Consider the following 16931-nt stretch of genomic DNA (forward strand, 5'->3'; position numbering starts at 1 on the left):
AGACAAGGTCGGGGAAACCCTGGGAAAGGGGGAGAGCACATTCATTACAGACAGGTGGAGTGGCTCTTTTGCCCTCTGAAGAATAGGGTCTCAGGATAACACAAACTCTTGGTCTCAGCTCCATGCGGTGTGGCAGAGACCTGGGGATGGTAAGCAGGTAGAAGCTGAATTTATATGGCCTTAGCCGACATGGACAGTTTCCCTTTCTAGGGGTTCCCAGGCTAGGAAAAAGGGCATTTCCAGTACTGTACTAGGAACTACACACAATTTGAAGCTGGCAGGAGCTAGAATGGCTAACCTGGCCCTGGAGCTGTCATCCTGCGTTTCTGGCTTCACTGTTAACATGGCAGATCTGGTCCAGCTGAGAGAGCACAGGGCAAGCAAATGGAAATGTATGAGGGAGGAGTATGTGGAATTAGTTTCTTGGGTAAGTTCAAGAAGTGGGCTACCAATTGGTGTACTTCCCTCAAGCAATTTCCTACTGTAGGGGCCCAGTTCTGTTGTGCTGAAAGAGCTACCTGCCATGAATTGAATTATGCGCCCCCCAACCAAAATATGTGTCAACTTGGTTAGGCCATGATTCCCTGTATATTGTGTGGTTGTCCTCCATTTTGTGATTGTAATTTTATGTTAAAGAGGGTTAGGGTGGGATTCTAATACCCTTATCCAGGTCACATCCCTGATCCAACGTAAAGGGAGTTTCCCTGGGGTGTCGCCTGCACCACCTTTTATCTCTCAAGAGATAAAGGAAAAGGAATCCAGCAGAGGGGGGCACCTCATATCACCAAGAAAACAGTGCTGGGAGCACAGTGTGTTCTCTGGACCTGGGATCCCTGCAGAGAGACGCTCCTAGTCTGGGGGAGGGGGAAGATCGATGAGGAGGCCGACAGAGAGAAAAAGCCTTCCCCCGGAGCTGATGCCCTGAATTTGGACTTTTAGCCTACTTTATCATGAGGAAATAAATTTCTCTTTGTTAAAAGCATCCACCCGTGGTATTTCTGTTACAGCAGCACTAGATGACTAAGACAGTAACCAACATCATAGTTTACCTCAGCTCTAACCCATGATGGGGTAGCCATAGAATTGGGAGGGGGGCAGGGTTAGGGAAGGGGGATGATGATGGTAATGAAAGGTCAGCAGGACAAGCAAAACACTCTTGCCAACTGTGCAACAGGTAGGGGGGACGAGAGGTGGGATGGGTGAGTGGTAACATTATCAAATCCCTTGGAGCTCTCTGAAATCATGAATGTTTTGTTAACTTCCACTTTCTGAACAGGAGTTTTTCCTCCTCGCCTTTCCCGTGTCTTCTCCATTGTCGGGCAGGACAGACTTGCATGATACTCGGACATCTCAAAATCAATAGTCCAAAGCTGAATGTGAACTCACCCTAGATCTGGTTGTCACTTGCTCCTAATGTTAGTAGCTGGTCCCAACTAACTCAGTGTCCACAGTTAACCAAGCCAGATCCTGGGACTCATCTTAGATTCCTTCCTTCTTCTCCCTGCCCCACATCCAATCAATGATCAAATGTTGCCATTTTTTCCCAATCTAAACTGTCCCTGAGTCTACCTACCTCACCACCTCTACCAACAGTGCCCTACTTCTTGCCCTTAAACTCTCTCTTGAGTGTAACAACTGAACCAATGCCTAGTCACACTCACTCCAATCCAGCCTCTGTACTGCAGCCACAGGGACCTGTCAAAAGGTCTCATTACCACCATGTGCACTCTGAGCTCCTCAGGGTGCCATGTAGGACCCCAGGGGACCTGGTTTTGCCACTTCCTCACCTTCTTTTCTCAGCCTTGTATTTTAAGCCGCAGGCAAAAGGAACTATTTGTAGCTCCCTACCGGCTTTATCCCATTTTACACTCCTTTGTAACCTCTCCCGCAAGCCTATTCAGCCTCCAGGCTCAGGCATCTCTTACAGGAAGCTGTGGTTAAGCGCAGCTCTTACTATCTCCCATTCTTTGCTCACTACAAATCACAGCACTGTATGGAAATTATCTGTTTCTGTATATATCTCCTATACTGGGACTCCAATTCCTTGGAGACAAAGAACAGCATAGCACCACCACAGTATCCACAGAGCCTTGAACACAGCAGGTGCTCATATTTGTAGGATATGACTGAAAAGCATTCATGGTTTCTTGAATACCAAGGTCTTTAGAACTTGGCATCAGATATAATTAAAACACATGCAAATCACAATGGACTACAGACAGCACCAACATTTAAAACATTACGCTGCTGCTCTGGAATTCAAGTGTCCCAAAATAATTAAAAACTACGTGTTGGGGGATGACACAGAGTTTATTGAATTAGATTTCTCTATTTACAACTGAGATCACATCTACATACTATTTTGCTAGTCTACGTGGGTACATTATTTCCAAATGAGTTTAAGACTTATGATGAATGGGCTCAATCATAAAAAAAACACACACACACTAATTGTTTTAAAACAGTAGTGTATACATTATACTCCTCCTATAAAGTCAGCTTTGATTAAAAACCACTAGTTTCAAAGATCAGTCTCTGATTTTGAAGATGAACCAAGATACATACCTTATGACTCTAAAATCTATTTTAGCCATTTTGTACAACTGCTATCTTATTGGACTACAGTATATGTTTTTTAAAAGGACACTGATGAGGGGCACCACCTGGTGTTAACTTTAACCAGACAGCTGACTTCCTCCCCCTCCCTCCCAAAACCTTTGGCCAAGACTGTGAAGACTGAAAGGGTCCGGTGATACTTCAGAATCAGTCCCATTTATGCTTGGAGGTAACAAAAGCAGGCCCACAACCTCCTTTAATTCTACCACACTATACAACTTGCAAATAGTTCTGATATTAGAACATTTACCACCGAACTTAAAAACTCAGGGATGTGGAGAATCAGCTAGAACAAGGGAAAAGAAAGTCATAGGTGGGAGGGTAGGTAGGTAGGTAAATGAAGAGCCAAGCTGCTCTGTCCAACACCAGGATGCGTGTGCTTTAACTAAAACAACTCAGGAAGCCAACAGCAGCAGACCTGCTCAATTCACCTTCCAAAATCAGAACCAGGCTAGAAAGCTCAGGTGTGAATCTGCTGCTGCTACGCGTAGGTCCCACCAGTGATGAGGAGCTCGTAAGCAGGGTCTCTGCTCCTCCTGCACAGCACGATGCACGCACACAGCATACCCAGCAGCTGTGGGGACAAAGACACGGGAAAAAAGGCTGAGAACCCTCTCACGGCAAGTGTGTACTTCCGAGTCGGTACTGGAGCGGTTTCAAAGTTCACTGACCTCAGGTCATCAAAACAGCAGTAGCGACCTAACAGGAGGAACTTTTTATGGATATGTTATTTTTTAGGAATTACCTAAATATCAAGTTTCAGCTTCCTTGCTTTACATCTGCAATGTCCAATACAGTGGCGACTAGCCACATGTGACTACTGACCACCTGAAATGTAACCAGTGAGACGACCTAGTTGCATTTTTTATTTAAATTCAGACAAATGTGGCAAAGAGCTTCCATACTAGGCAGAGAAGGTCCAGGGAGCGGAATGATCAGGATTCTGTGTGTTGAGGAACTTGAAGGGTTCCTTAGGAAGGGCACTCTTTTCAGGCATCTGGATTCTGGGGAGATTCAGTTTGTCAGTGACCAACAGCCCTAGGGTGGAAAACCAATCCTGACACCCAAAAATGGTGAGCCTGGAGGTTTCTGTTTCTTCAGAATTACTATTTTTGTTCCTTTCCAATACTGTTTTTGAAATCTAGGTTTGGTTCTGTGGTATTACGTATGCATATTACTTTTTAAAGGTCATTCTTCCTTTACCATTTTATTTTAATAAGTCATAATCTCCCTGTGGTGGAATACGGGAATAGTAATAAAGTCATGTCATGTTATTGTTGATAAGCAAGAGGATTAAGTTGGATTAAAGAGAAAATGGTTCTAGAATTCCTGATGTGGCCTCTCATAAAACATAAACAGTAACCAAAGGGCTCAGTAAGAGTAAGTAATTTGTTCTAACTTTTCATTGAAGACAAAAGGCCTCAGTTACTTGATTTTAAAAGGCAGGGCTCTCAGTTCAACTGGGGTCAATCTAATTTCAGCAAAATGTACCCAAGCCATGAACAGACTCTCAAAGTCTGCAGTGGAAGGTAACTAGTGCTGAGAGTCTGCAGTGGAAGGTAACTAGTGCTGAGAGTCTGCAGTGGAAGGTAACTAGTGCTGAGAGTCTGCAGTGGAAGGTAACTAGTGCTGAGAGTCTGCAGTGGAAGGTAACTAGTGCTGAGAGTCTGCAGTGGAAGGTAACTAGTGCTGAGAGTCTGCAGTGGAAGGTAACTAGTGCTGAGAGTCTGCAGTGGAAGGTAACTAGTACTGAAAGTCTGCAGTGGAAGACAACTAGTACTGAGAGTCTGCAGTGGAAGGTAACTAGTACTGAGATACACATCCAGAGAATAGGGATGCCCTCGACCGGAATTTTTGCTGGTATAAAGTTGCACGCTCCAATTTCTGCCCTCACAGCAGCCTATCTTCTACCCATTCCAGATTTATAGTTGCTGCGTAAATTCTTCAGCTTCATTATATCAGTATGTGCTAAGTGCTAACTATTGCAAAGCACCTTGGAAGCATTTTAAAAGTGGATATTGTTGAAAGTTTACTAAGTATCTTGTTAATTCTAGACGTGTTTAGTATCTAACTCCTGGAGAAATACACTCCTGTTCCTTGTATATCAAAACATTCTTAGAGCAGCTATAAAATCAAACACAATTATGTTCTCAGGCAATGTTAAATTGAGCAATAAAAACGCTAAGCTGAGAAATTACTGATTTGTTGGGGGAAAAAATACCTCCTTCCATCCCCACTTCCGACATTCCTTTCAGTTGGTTAGCTTCTACTAAAGGAGTCAGCATTCTCTAAATGGGGTCTGAAGTATCATTTCTTTTCTGATTTTTTTTTCAATTTCAATTAAGCCAACTTGTATTGATTTAAAAAACAATTAAATAAGCTTGATAAAACCCTACTCATGCTTGGGAATGAGTCTGTTTAAAACATTAGGTTCCACACAATAACTTAGTCCAACCCTCATTAGTAAGTATTTTACAAGCCCATTTCCAAAGCTTTGCCAAAAGTGAAATTTCACTGATTATTGAAATGTTCTAACAGTAGACCTGGAGATATTACACAAATATTTTAGTTCCAATGTTACCTGTTGCAATGGCATTTTCTCCCGCAATATTCAAGTCATGAGAACTAATATTTGCTGAGCCCAAACACAGCACTCAGCCACTGCAAAACTGATCACTAAAAACAGGGACAAGTGGTGATTAAAACAGCCTGACTACCAAGGATTAGTGTTTTATAACACACTGTGTAGATGACGGTGTGTGGAAATAGGTATTCTTATATATGGCAATTGGAATTGTATACTAGAAACACCCTTTTCTGAGAAAAATTTGGAAATTCTATCAAAATTCATTCACATACTCTGACCCTCAATTTCACGGCCATACATTTTTGCTATAACTAGATTTTGCACATGTATACAGAGGATATTCACTGCTTGCATCTTTGTAATAAGTGCTCATTAGTGAAGGTTAGATAAAGTATGCCCATAAGATGGACTACTACGCAGTCATGAAATAATCAAGGTAAATCCAAAAGATATTAACTTGTTTTTAAAAAGCAAAGTGCAAGCTTTATGATTCCGTTTATATAACATTTTGAAATGACAAAATTTTAGAAATGGAAGATAGATTAGTGATTGTCAGGGTATAAGCCTGGTAAAGTAGAGGGTCAGCAAAAAAGAAGAAGATCCCCAACGAGATGGACTGACAAAGTGGCTACAACAATGGGCTCAAACCTAGCGATGACTGTGAGGATGGCGCAGGACTGGGCAGTGTTTCCTTCTTTTGTACACAGTGTCACTATGAATCGGAACCAACTCGACAGCACCTAACAACCACCACCACCACCACAAGGAATAAGAGGAGGGAAGATGGGCGGGAGGAAGGTGTGGTTATCAAAGGGTAACAAGCAGGATTCTTGTGGGGCTTAACTGTTCAGTATCTTGACTGTAGTGGTGGATACAGGAAGCTACACGTGATAAAATTGTATAGAATTTAATACACGTAGACACAAATGAGAAATCTGAAGGAGATCTGTGGATTGTATCACTGTCAATATCCTAGCTGTGATATTATATTACAGTTTTATAAAATGTCACACAGGGGAAACTGGACTAAGTGTACAAGGGATCTCTGTATTATTTCTTACAATTCCAGGTGAATATACAATTATCTCAAAAAATAAAAAAACCAAAGTAAAGCACAAAACTGCATCCTGTAAGTTTCTATTTGCATAAAAAATATGTGCTTTCATAAACACAAACTATTTTGGGAAGGATATATGGAAACTCCTAACAGCGGTTGCCTCTGCAGGGAGGGACTCAAGAATCGGGGGTCAAGACTGGGAGAAACTTCACCCCCACTAGGATGGCTATTACCAGAAAATACGAGTTGGAGAGGAGGCAGGGAAAGTGGAAACCTCACCTCATTGCTGACGGGACTGTAAAATGGTACAGCTGCTGTGGAAAATAGTTTGGTAGTTCCTCAAAAGGTTAAACATAGAATTACCATATAACCCAGCAATCCTACTCCTAGAACATACCCAAAAGATGTGAAAACAGGCACTGAGAAGGATACTTGTACCTCAGCGTTCACTGCAACAAACAGTCAAAAGATGGAAACAACCCAAAAGTCCATCAATGGATGAACGGACAAAATGTGGTACATGCATACAATATTATTCAGAGAAATATAAAGAGAAATGAAATTTTGATACATGCTATGACATGAACGAACCTTGAAGACATGCTGAGTGAAAAAAGTCAGATACAAAAGGTCAAATATTGTATATTATCCTACTTATAAGAAATATCTAAAATAGGCAAATGCATAAACCAAAGTTTATTAGTGGATACTAGGGGCAAGTGGGAGGTAGGTATTGCTTAAGGGGCACTGAGTTTCTGTTTAGGGCGATGAAAAAAAATTGGAAATGGATGTTTGCACAACTTGGTGAGCACAATTAATGCCACTGAATCGTACATGTAAAAATGCTTGAAATGGCAAATGTTTTGTCATATCTATTTTACCACAATAAAAAGTAAAAGGAAGATATTTTCAAAGCAGATTAAGGAAAAAAAAAAAGACTGAGAAGGGGACTTACCTTTTACTAAATACCCTCTTCTGTCATTTGGAAAAATTATTATCAAATGGGTATTTTCAATTAAAAAAAAAAAAAACTTAACAATTAAGATGGATCCCAACCCCCCACTTCCCCGAAAATAAATTAATAAAATCTGGGCCAATCAAGAATTAGTTTTCCACCCTTTGATTGACATTTTTAAGGAAGAATTACTCAGGCTTTAAAAAAAAAAAAAAAAGTGTCAGAATCAAGCCACTGGATCTTAACTCCTACCTTAGGGTCCAATTTGAAGTGCCTATTCATTTATGTATTTTAACTCATTTTAATAAATAACTGATAGCCAAGAAGGAGAAAAGACACAGCAATCTCATTTTCACATTTGGTGTATAGACCAGAAAAAGGCAACACGGTCTTGGGAAACAGTTCTCTATAAAGCTTGCTTTTGATCACTCCATCTTGAGGACATGCCAACTTCATGGGACTCCAAATTAGAAACTGACAATTTCTATTTTTCCCATATTGCTTTTGCAGAGTCCTGCCCCCAAGAGGTACTTAAGAGCTTGCTAAATCAAAGCCTAGATTTTTGTCTATTATGACCAGACCCTTTAAATCTAAGATTCTTAACTGATCCTTTGTAAATTTAAGAGACTGGCTACTCTCAAAGACAGTGAAATACCTTAACAAGCTAAGGTGAGAGGTATAATAAAATTTTAAAGACCTCATTCTCCTATATCTAAAAATTCTACAATAGTAATTGACTAACATTTTTCAGCTTTTTCTTTCTTGGTCATTTGGTCCTTCCCAAATCCAGATTATTTAACTAGACCAGAGCAAATATTTTCTTAAAGGGCCATATAGTATATATTCTAGGCTCTAGAAGCCAAGAGACAAATGTGGTCTCTGTTGCAACTACGTAACTCTGCCACGGTGGCACACCACAAGTGGCCAGATAATACACGAACAAGTAAGTTTTGTTTGGCTCATACAAACACAGGTCAGATTTGGCCCACGAGGCCCACAGTTTGTCCATATCCAAACTAAAGCCTTTTATAGCTAAATTAAGCTTAAGAGAAAATTCCTTATTAAATTCGCCTTTATGGCTTAATATTAAGTACCACAAATCAAACTTAAAACCAAGGGAGACTACGCTTAAAACTGTTTTGATACTCGCAATACTACCAGAAATTGTCTTTCGATCTTAGACAATATTTAAAACTGTTTCCTATTATAACTTTCAGAGTTTCCAAGGTTTAGAACCTGAAAGAAAGTCTTAATGATATATATTTTGACGCTATCACATTGTGACATTTATCCTACTGAAGCATGAACTGCCTGCCAGGTTTCATAACAGAATATAGGCATTAATCTTCTGAGAGTCTCAACTCAGTTTTGTAATTGGAGGAAGATTACACAAGGAGCTGGAGTCCAAGCTTTGGGTTTGCCACTATTTGTGTACCAGTCATAAGTCACATTACCTCACTCTTAATCATTTTTGTGACATTTAAAACAAAGGGGACAAGGACTGGAGAATCTGCAAGAATCCTTCAAGCTCTCAATTTCCATCTCGGCATTGGTGTACAAGTACAAAAGCTCACTGAGCTCTGAGTTAGTTCTGCCTTTCTTCAGACTTTTCACACCTAGGTCACCAATCTACATCAGATTTTGAATATCAAAATTTAGAACATTTAGAGGTATTCTTAAAAAAAGAAAACAGGAAAAAATTCTTTTATTATTTCAAATGGATTTTTTTTCCCTTAAAATTTTCTTATTTTCAAAACCACCACGTTTTGAATCCCTGAAAGTTCTACATCCCTGACTTGGCCTTGCTGAACTAGAAATATCAAACCTTTCCCAGCTATTACTTAAGCCAGGGCCACTTAAATATAAAACACATATGGCCAGCATACTTGAAGAGACTAGATAAAGTATTAAACCCCACTGAAAAAGATTTAATAGTAAATAAATACCTGGTGGTTATTAAGCTTAACTAGATGAGGGGCATAGCTGAAGTGACAATTTCCATCAGTCTTCTATGTACATGTTGTGTATTTATGATCATAAGCACCATACAGTAGTAGTTCCAAAGCTCTTTTCCTGCATGTTAATACTTGCAGCGTGAGTACCACAAGTAAAATCATTAAGAATGCACAGGCAGGATTTTACTGGGGAAAAGAGACCTCCCTCGTGTTTCATTATTTTTAGCTAAATGAATGTATTTGCATAGACTATCAAAATATGAAATACATCCCTGCTGATCACCAGATTACTGCTATGCTGAGCCACAAAGTAAATGCTTAGAAGGGCAGAGACCATAGCAAATAAAGAGCTAGACTTTTTAATGAATCACTTCAGGGCTGTTTGAATAACAGCAAAGTAAACAATCACCCTTTACTTCCCATGACATACACTACCTTCTGTTCAAATACACAAAGACCAGGCAATCCAAGCAATTTACATTTAAACTAGCAATTATATTTGCTTTATCTAACAATTAAAAGGTATCTATACGTTCTTCAAAATAGATCTGAAGCCTATTTCAAGCACAACTAATAGAACACTCTGAGAATCAGATCTGATGAGAAGGCTTTTCAATCATTTTAGAATATTTGGCTATTCTCAGTTATAAGACTCCTCTAACAGAATCCATACAATACACTGTATGTATCTGAGAAACTGGGAATGTGGGTAGCTGTATTGGATGGGAAAATGGCAATTTTCCTTCAATTGTTTCTAGGTGGGGATGCGGATAAGCGAGTTCTGGAGGTAGGGAGGCTGGGAGCTGATAAAGTGAGAAGCGATTAGGCAATTATCAGGCACTTTGCATAAGCTATTATTAGGGGGAAAAAACAACTGTTTTCACTGGTAGGAGTTGGGAAACCACTTCCCCATAACTACAAAAAGTGGCGTGGCACACTTTCAGAGGAACCAAGTGATGTATGTCATGGGTTTCTTGATGGCTGATAATCTAAAACAAATTAAGCCCACAAATAGAGAAGAGGCTAGAATCTTAGCTTTTACCGAAAGTCTAAGAGACTAATATTGTTATAGTACCAGTACTTGATTTCTGTATATGACATATACCAAACCCTTAAGAACAGAAAAACAAGAACTGGAAGTAGAAATAGCACATGAAAGATTTAAATAAAATTTTTGCATTTCCGAGCTGAATTTTTTAGAATTCTGTTAAGTTCTTTTAAAATACTTCCCAAGTATCCATTATAACAACAGTTTGTTTGTATTTTGAACAGGGCTACTCACTAAGCATGGCAGGAAAATAAGGCGAAGAGTCCCCTCCCCTTCCAGATTTCTGATTTCTTTAGACCACTCTGAGTCTAGGTCTAGAGACATGAAATGGAAGATGCTGGAAACTGGTGGGTAGTACCTCAATCATTTCCAAGTTATCTATATAGACAAAGACTCACTGCACTTAGTGATTAAAATCCTTTGAGGCTGACACCGAGGACCAGTGTGCTGTGATAACCACTCCTTGGCTAGCCGTGCCTACCTGGATAGCTGCAAATGCCAGTGCTGCCCAGATAACATGCATCATAATTTCTTGTAACTTCTTCACAACTAGAGCCTCACAACCCTGAAACACATAAAGTCATCCACATTACAAGTCTTTCTCAAAAGCGAAAGCTGCAGACTTGTAAATTACTTCAAAAGTTAGATGTGTAATTAAAGCAAAAGATAATGCATCTAGAAATGATTTACAGTAAAATAAAACGGCATTAAAGGGCAGAAAAGAAGTGCCGGGTAGAGAGAAGACGCAGAAAAAAGCAGCTTATCAGGCCAGACTCAAGCCTTGGCCAAGGGACCAACTCACCTCGGCATAGAGGTCAGAGGGGTGGGCCAAACTGCCATTACAGCTGCTGGCGGTCTCTCTGCAGCAGCTGAGAGGGACGCTCTGGTTTTTGGTTTCTTTGAACCAGTCTGTATTTTCCCAGTCTGAGTAGTTGTGAATTCCACAACAGTGCAGCTAAAGGAGACAGAAAGAGAATGGAGATGTTACTCCTCAAAAAACACACACCTAGGTGGAACTTTAGAGTTCCACGCACTATAAAAAAAAAAAAAGCTACTCTAGGTGAGGAGTGAGCTTCTTGGCTCAAGTAGACACATAAGACTATGTGGGCAGCTTCTGCCTGGAGGTGAGACGAGAAGGCAGAGGGGCTCAGGAGCTGGTTGAATGGACATGGGGAATACAGGGTGGAGAGGTGGAGTGTGTTGTCACATTAGGGAGATGTGTACAAGATGTGTACAAGTTTTCGTATGAAAGACTGACTTGAATTGTAAACTTTCACTTAGAACACAATAAAAAAAAAAGCTACTCTAGAACAGTGCTGTTCAATAGAACTTTCTGCAATGATGGAAATGTTCTATATTTGTGTGATTCAATACGGAGGCCACTAGCCATAGGACACTATCGAGCACTTAAAATATGGTTAGTACGACCAAGGAACTGAATTTTTAATTTTAATTTAAATATCCATGATTGGCTACTATATTCGGCAGTGTAGCTCTAGAACCTCCACATGAAAACCACACTGCCTGTACGGGGTAGTTTCTAGCTAAGAAAAATCTTTGTATATTACATGTTAAATAATTGGTTCTGAGTTAAAAATTATTTCCAGTGACAAAATGTTTAAAATATTTTATCTGAGATGTCTGGGACTTGCTTTAAGATAAGCTAGCAAAAAAAAAAAAAAAAGAGAAGGGTTAATAGATGAAATAAGATTCACAAAGGTTGATAATTTTGGAAGCTGGGTTATCAGTACATAGATCTATTACATATTATTCTCTCTTCCTTTGTGTCCTTAATTTTTTTTTTTTAAACAGTTTTGTCTGCCACCTTTTTTGGTCTTGCTTTCTGAAGGTAGATATAGACCTTCTACGTGCCCTAGAGTCCATCCAGACTCCCACCTTTCTTGTGATACACACCTCTTTTTCCACTATCACCTCTCTGGCTAATTATTATTTTTCAGGGGATAAAATGTCAGATGATTAAAAATAGTTTGATGCTTCTTCTCTGGCTTTGACTAGGTGATGGAAAAAACCTTTGAAGGGTGAAGGCTGGGGAAAAATATTAAGACACAGCAGGAGGCTAACCACAGCTGGGAAGGTACATGGCTAAGTTACACAGTAATAACAGAGTTAGTTTAATGTGGACACAACAATGATTGGCCCTCAACAACAAATTCACCTCAAGAGAGCTCACCTGTCTCTGTACATAATCAATAGCCCGACTAGCAGCATCAGGGTTGGTTCCGTTGTAGGTCTTATACACTTTCTGAATGCTGCGATCAACTTCATTTTCCACCTGAATCAAATCAAAGGATTTATTTCTTCAAAAATACTGGTAAAAAGTAACATCAGTCAAGGCTCTAGCTAAAATGCTTAAATGGCTATTTGCAAGGTGCCAGTCTCCCTGAATTTCTTGTAAGAAAAACATTTTCTTCCTTCCTGCCTCCCTAAGATTCAGACCGACAGGTAAAATTCGGGCATATTATACCACATGGATTTAAAGCATTCAAAGGGAAGGCTGTATGCAAGATGGCAGGCTAACAATGTATTCAAGAGGGAGAAAGCAGTTGAGTCGTGGGATTAATGTTCTAAATTACAAATGGACCACCTTTCTTTTTCAATAAGTTCTCTGTATATTCTTAGAAGATCTATTCTTTTTCCTTTCCTAAAGGAGGTAAGAATAAAACAACCTTAAAGCCCCATAAAATACTTTTAGGACAAATGCCAACATTATGTCCCTTTTACATACAGGATGTTTGGATTTGGCCAAATATGCAAAACCTGCAAAAGCAGGTCAAAAAAATCAGTCCTTAGAAGTGGCCCTTTATGAGAAAGCTGCAGCTCAATATCAAGAGGAGACAGAAAATAAACTTTTTATAACTTCTTGCTGCCAATGAGTAAAGAGGCAAGCAGGGGTCATTTCATAATGTTTGCTTGTCCCCGATTCTCCTTAACCTTCTAAGATGTCTAGACCTATTTGGTAAGTGTATCAGTGATATGATACAATTATAAAACTGATACAAATATAAAATTGATAACCAGATCATACCCACTAAAACCCACTGCTGTCAAGTTGATTCCGACTCACAGCGACCCTATAGGACAGAGTAGAACTGTCCCATAGTTTCCAAGGAGCACCTGGCGGATTCGAACTGCCGACTTTTGGTTAGCAGCCGTAGCACTTAACCACTACGCCACCAGGGTTTCCAACCAGATCATAGGTAGGGACACATACCATTGCATTTTTTGGCACAGCTGCATAGTACCTTATGTATCAATGGCTTTAATATTAAGTGGTACATCAGACCTTTGACTTAAAGTAGTAAGTTAAACAAGAATGAGTCTATTAAACCTTTATCATGGTTCTAGACAATTAATTAACAAGATAATTAAGATAGTCAATTTAAAGCAGCCTGTTTAGCTTTAAATGGTTTAGGAGGTGGAAAGTAAAAGCAGGCAAAACAGAAAGGAAAAGGAAAAGAAAAGAAGAGGGAATAATCAAGAAAGAGGAGGAAGAAGGGAGTGGCTGGCCTCGTGTTCCTTAAGGTGAAAGTAGGATCACAACTCAAATTCATCTTTTTTTTTTTTTTTTTGTCTAGGGCCAAGGCATTTTTAAAAGAGACAATCAAAAAATGAACCACTCAATTTAATTCTTCTAAATCAGAAAACTGATATTTCTTCCTTCTCAGGTAGGAAGTTTATGGGCTGAGGAAATTTGAGTAAACCTCCCAACTGAGCAAGTATTCATTTGTAGCTTATTCTGAGACACTTTAAAGAACATTAAATACTTAAATAGTCAACAGCAGTAGAATTAACACTCTGGTACATTAATGAGCAAAACCCTGGCGGCGTAATGGTTAAGAGCTACGGCTGCTAACCAAAAGGTCAGCAGTTCAAATCCACCAGGTGCTCCTTGGAAACCGTATGGGGCAGTTCTACTCTGTCCTATAGGGCGGCTATGAGTCGGAATCGACTCAACAGCAACCGGGTTTGGACATTAACGAGACTAGAAGTCTTAACAAAATTTCTAATTAATGTTAGATATTTAAAAACCAAAAACCCACCACCTGCCAAGTTGATTCCAACTCACAGCAACCCTACAGGACAGAGCAGAACTGCCCCATCAGGTTTCCAAGGCTACAGTCTTAAGAGAAGCAGACTGCCATATCTTTCTCCCACAGAGCGGCTGGTGGGTTCAAACCACTGAACTTTCTGGTTAGCTGCTGAGTGCTTAACCACTACACCATCAAGGCTCCTTTAGATATTTAAAGCAGTATCTAAACTGAAATAAGGCCAAAAAAAGTTTACTTTGATAAAACATATTTGTTCTATTTTACTTGAAAAACTTAAACCACCTTTTAAAGCATTGTTAATTCAGCAGGCAACATACCTTTGCTCTGTAAACGTATCCCAAAACCACTACAACAACTTCTGTGACAAAAACCAAGAGTAGGATGATGACAAACTGTAAAGAAATATTGACAAAAATTAAATACAAATGAAAAAATAGCTCTAAATGCTCTCTTAGTTAAAAAAAAAAAAAAAACGATTAGAAGAGATGACTGTTAGAAGTTTGAGACAAGTGCTAATTCTGTCAATTCTTACAACAGCCAAGGAGTCTATGGAGTTTCATGCTCAATTCAAGAAGAGTGTAATACAAATTGAACACTCCTGCGTTTCACACACTCAGATGCTAACTTACTGTGGCCAGTCCACAGTGGCTTTCTCGGATTGTGGCGCAGCAGCCAATTAGCCCAATAATGAAGAGCAGGGCTCCTACAGCTATGATCACCACAGCAGGGATGAGAGTGTACACATCTTCAAAGAAGTGGTCATAGTCGTCGTAAGTGATGAAGACATAGGCTCCCACGTAACATAAAATGCCTGCTGCTCCCTGTAAAAAACAAGACCGGAGCATTGGCAAATGTCTGTAAGCCTTGCCCAGTAAAATGTTCCTACTATTTCTTCATAGGTTCTAATTTAATGAGATTTCCCATCACTTTTAAACCTATTTGTAGACTTTTTTTTTCCCCAGTAAGCTGAAAAGTCTCCTATGATTCATTACTAAGAACATTTCTTTACCAGATAAAGTTGAAAAGCTTCCCAAATTCCACCAACTTCTCAGTAATTGATGGTTTAGCTAGGACCAAAACCCATGAATCCAATAAGCAATACTGACGACAAAAATGAAAAAAAAAAAAAACACACACACATAACAAAGGCTTATCTGTAGCTCAACCTTTGCTCATCATAGTTGCCCTCAACGATTGGGGAATTAGGTATAAGTGGCTGGGCCAAGATTTGAACCCAAGCAATCTGACTCCAGAATCTGCATTTTTAACCTCTTGAGTATCTACTCCCTTGGGGGAAAGAAAATACAGTATTAAGTAGGAACCACTTGCTGTCTTACTCTTCAAGACTTTGAAATGGCAAAGCAGGAAGGCTCAGTCACCACAGAACATCACAAACCCTTAGATCTAACGATGCTTCTCAAACTTTAATATAAGTAGGAATCACCTGACGATCTTATTAAACTATAGATTCTGACTGAATAGGTTTAGGGTGGGGCCTGAGAGCCCGTAGTTCTAACAAATTTCCAGGTGATGCTGATGGTGCTGGTTCTTGGCCACACTTTGAATAACAAGGCTAAGGGGATACTGAACGTAAAAAGTCGTGTAACAGATACGCCTTATTTCAGCTGCCGCTCCAGGCACCTTCTCCAGCTGCAGACCTGTACACACATCACACATTCTCCTCTATCATGGTCCATTTTGCTATCCTACTGTACCAGCTCTGTGCGAACAACCCAGTGCCACTTGCTTACATGCGAATAAGCGAATGCAGTGTCAGGCTAAGTATTACATCATTTGGTTTAATGAGCTATTTGAAGAGCACTTTGAGACTTTCACAGAAAAAGAGCTACTTCACCACCCTTAAAACTTAACATGCAAATCATTAATCCTCAAACTGGAAAACAGCCTCTACAACAATACTGGAAATGTCATCTACTCCTCTGAACTTGAAAACTCAGTTCATTTCTTAAGTCAATGGGACCAACGAAGCTTGGGCATCATCAGTTTTTTTCTTACACTAGGACATAACAATCACTATCAGATCTTCAAGAAAAAGATTCCCTATATGCGAAGTTGAGAAAGTAACTTGACTTTTCTTTTATAACATGACTTTAAAAAATGAGAAGGCTAGAATAATGGAGGCAATTAAAAAATACATATTCTTTTAAAACTCTCCTGCTTTGGGGACCAAATTGCTGGGCTGAGGGCTGTGGGGATCGTGGTCTCAGGGAACATCTAGCTTAATTGGCATAACGGAGTTTATAAAGAAAATGTTGTTCTACATTCTACTTTGGTGAGTAGCATCTGGGGTCTTAAAAGCCTGTGAGCGGTCATCTAGGACACACCAGTGGTCTCACCCCTTCGGGAGCAAGGAAAAATGAAGAAAATTAAAGATATAAGGGAAAGATTAACCCAAAGGACTAAAAGACCACAACTACCATGGCCTCCACCAGACTGAGTCCAGTACAACAAGATGGTGCCTGGCTACCACCACTGACTGTTCTGACAGGGCTCACAATAGAGGGTCCCGAACGGAGCTGGAGAAAAAAATGTAGAACAAAATTTCTAAATCAAAAAGAAAGACCAGACTTGCTGGCCTGACAGAAACTGGAGAAACCCTGAGAGTATGGACCCCGGACACCC

The 16931-nt window shown here is 39.8% G+C and overlaps 1 protein-coding gene across 1 annotated transcript in view; it reads right to left on the bottom strand.

Moving 5' to 3' along the window:
* Positions 1-2291: 2291 nt before the first annotated feature.
* Positions 2292-16931, bottom strand: part of TSPAN3 (tetraspanin 3) — a 28649-nt gene continuing 14009 nt past the window's right edge. The window contains exons 2-7 of the mRNA XM_003413833.3: positions 14918-15109; positions 14606-14680; positions 12410-12511; positions 11021-11173; positions 10700-10783; positions 2292-3190 (exon numbers count right to left, since the gene is read on the bottom strand). Coding sequence (XP_003413881.1) covers positions 3098-3190; positions 10700-10783; positions 11021-11173; positions 12410-12511; positions 14606-14680; positions 14918-15109 — 699 coding nt within the window. The 3' untranslated portion in view covers positions 2292-3097. The remainder of the gene's footprint in view (positions 3191-10699; positions 10784-11020; positions 11174-12409; positions 12512-14605; positions 14681-14917; positions 15110-16931) is intronic.

Source organism: Loxodonta africana, chromosome 13, assembly GCF_030014295.1.
Source record: "Loxodonta africana isolate mLoxAfr1 chromosome 13, mLoxAfr1.hap2, whole genome shotgun sequence".
NCBI lineage: Eukaryota > Metazoa > Chordata > Mammalia > Proboscidea > Elephantidae > Loxodonta > Loxodonta africana.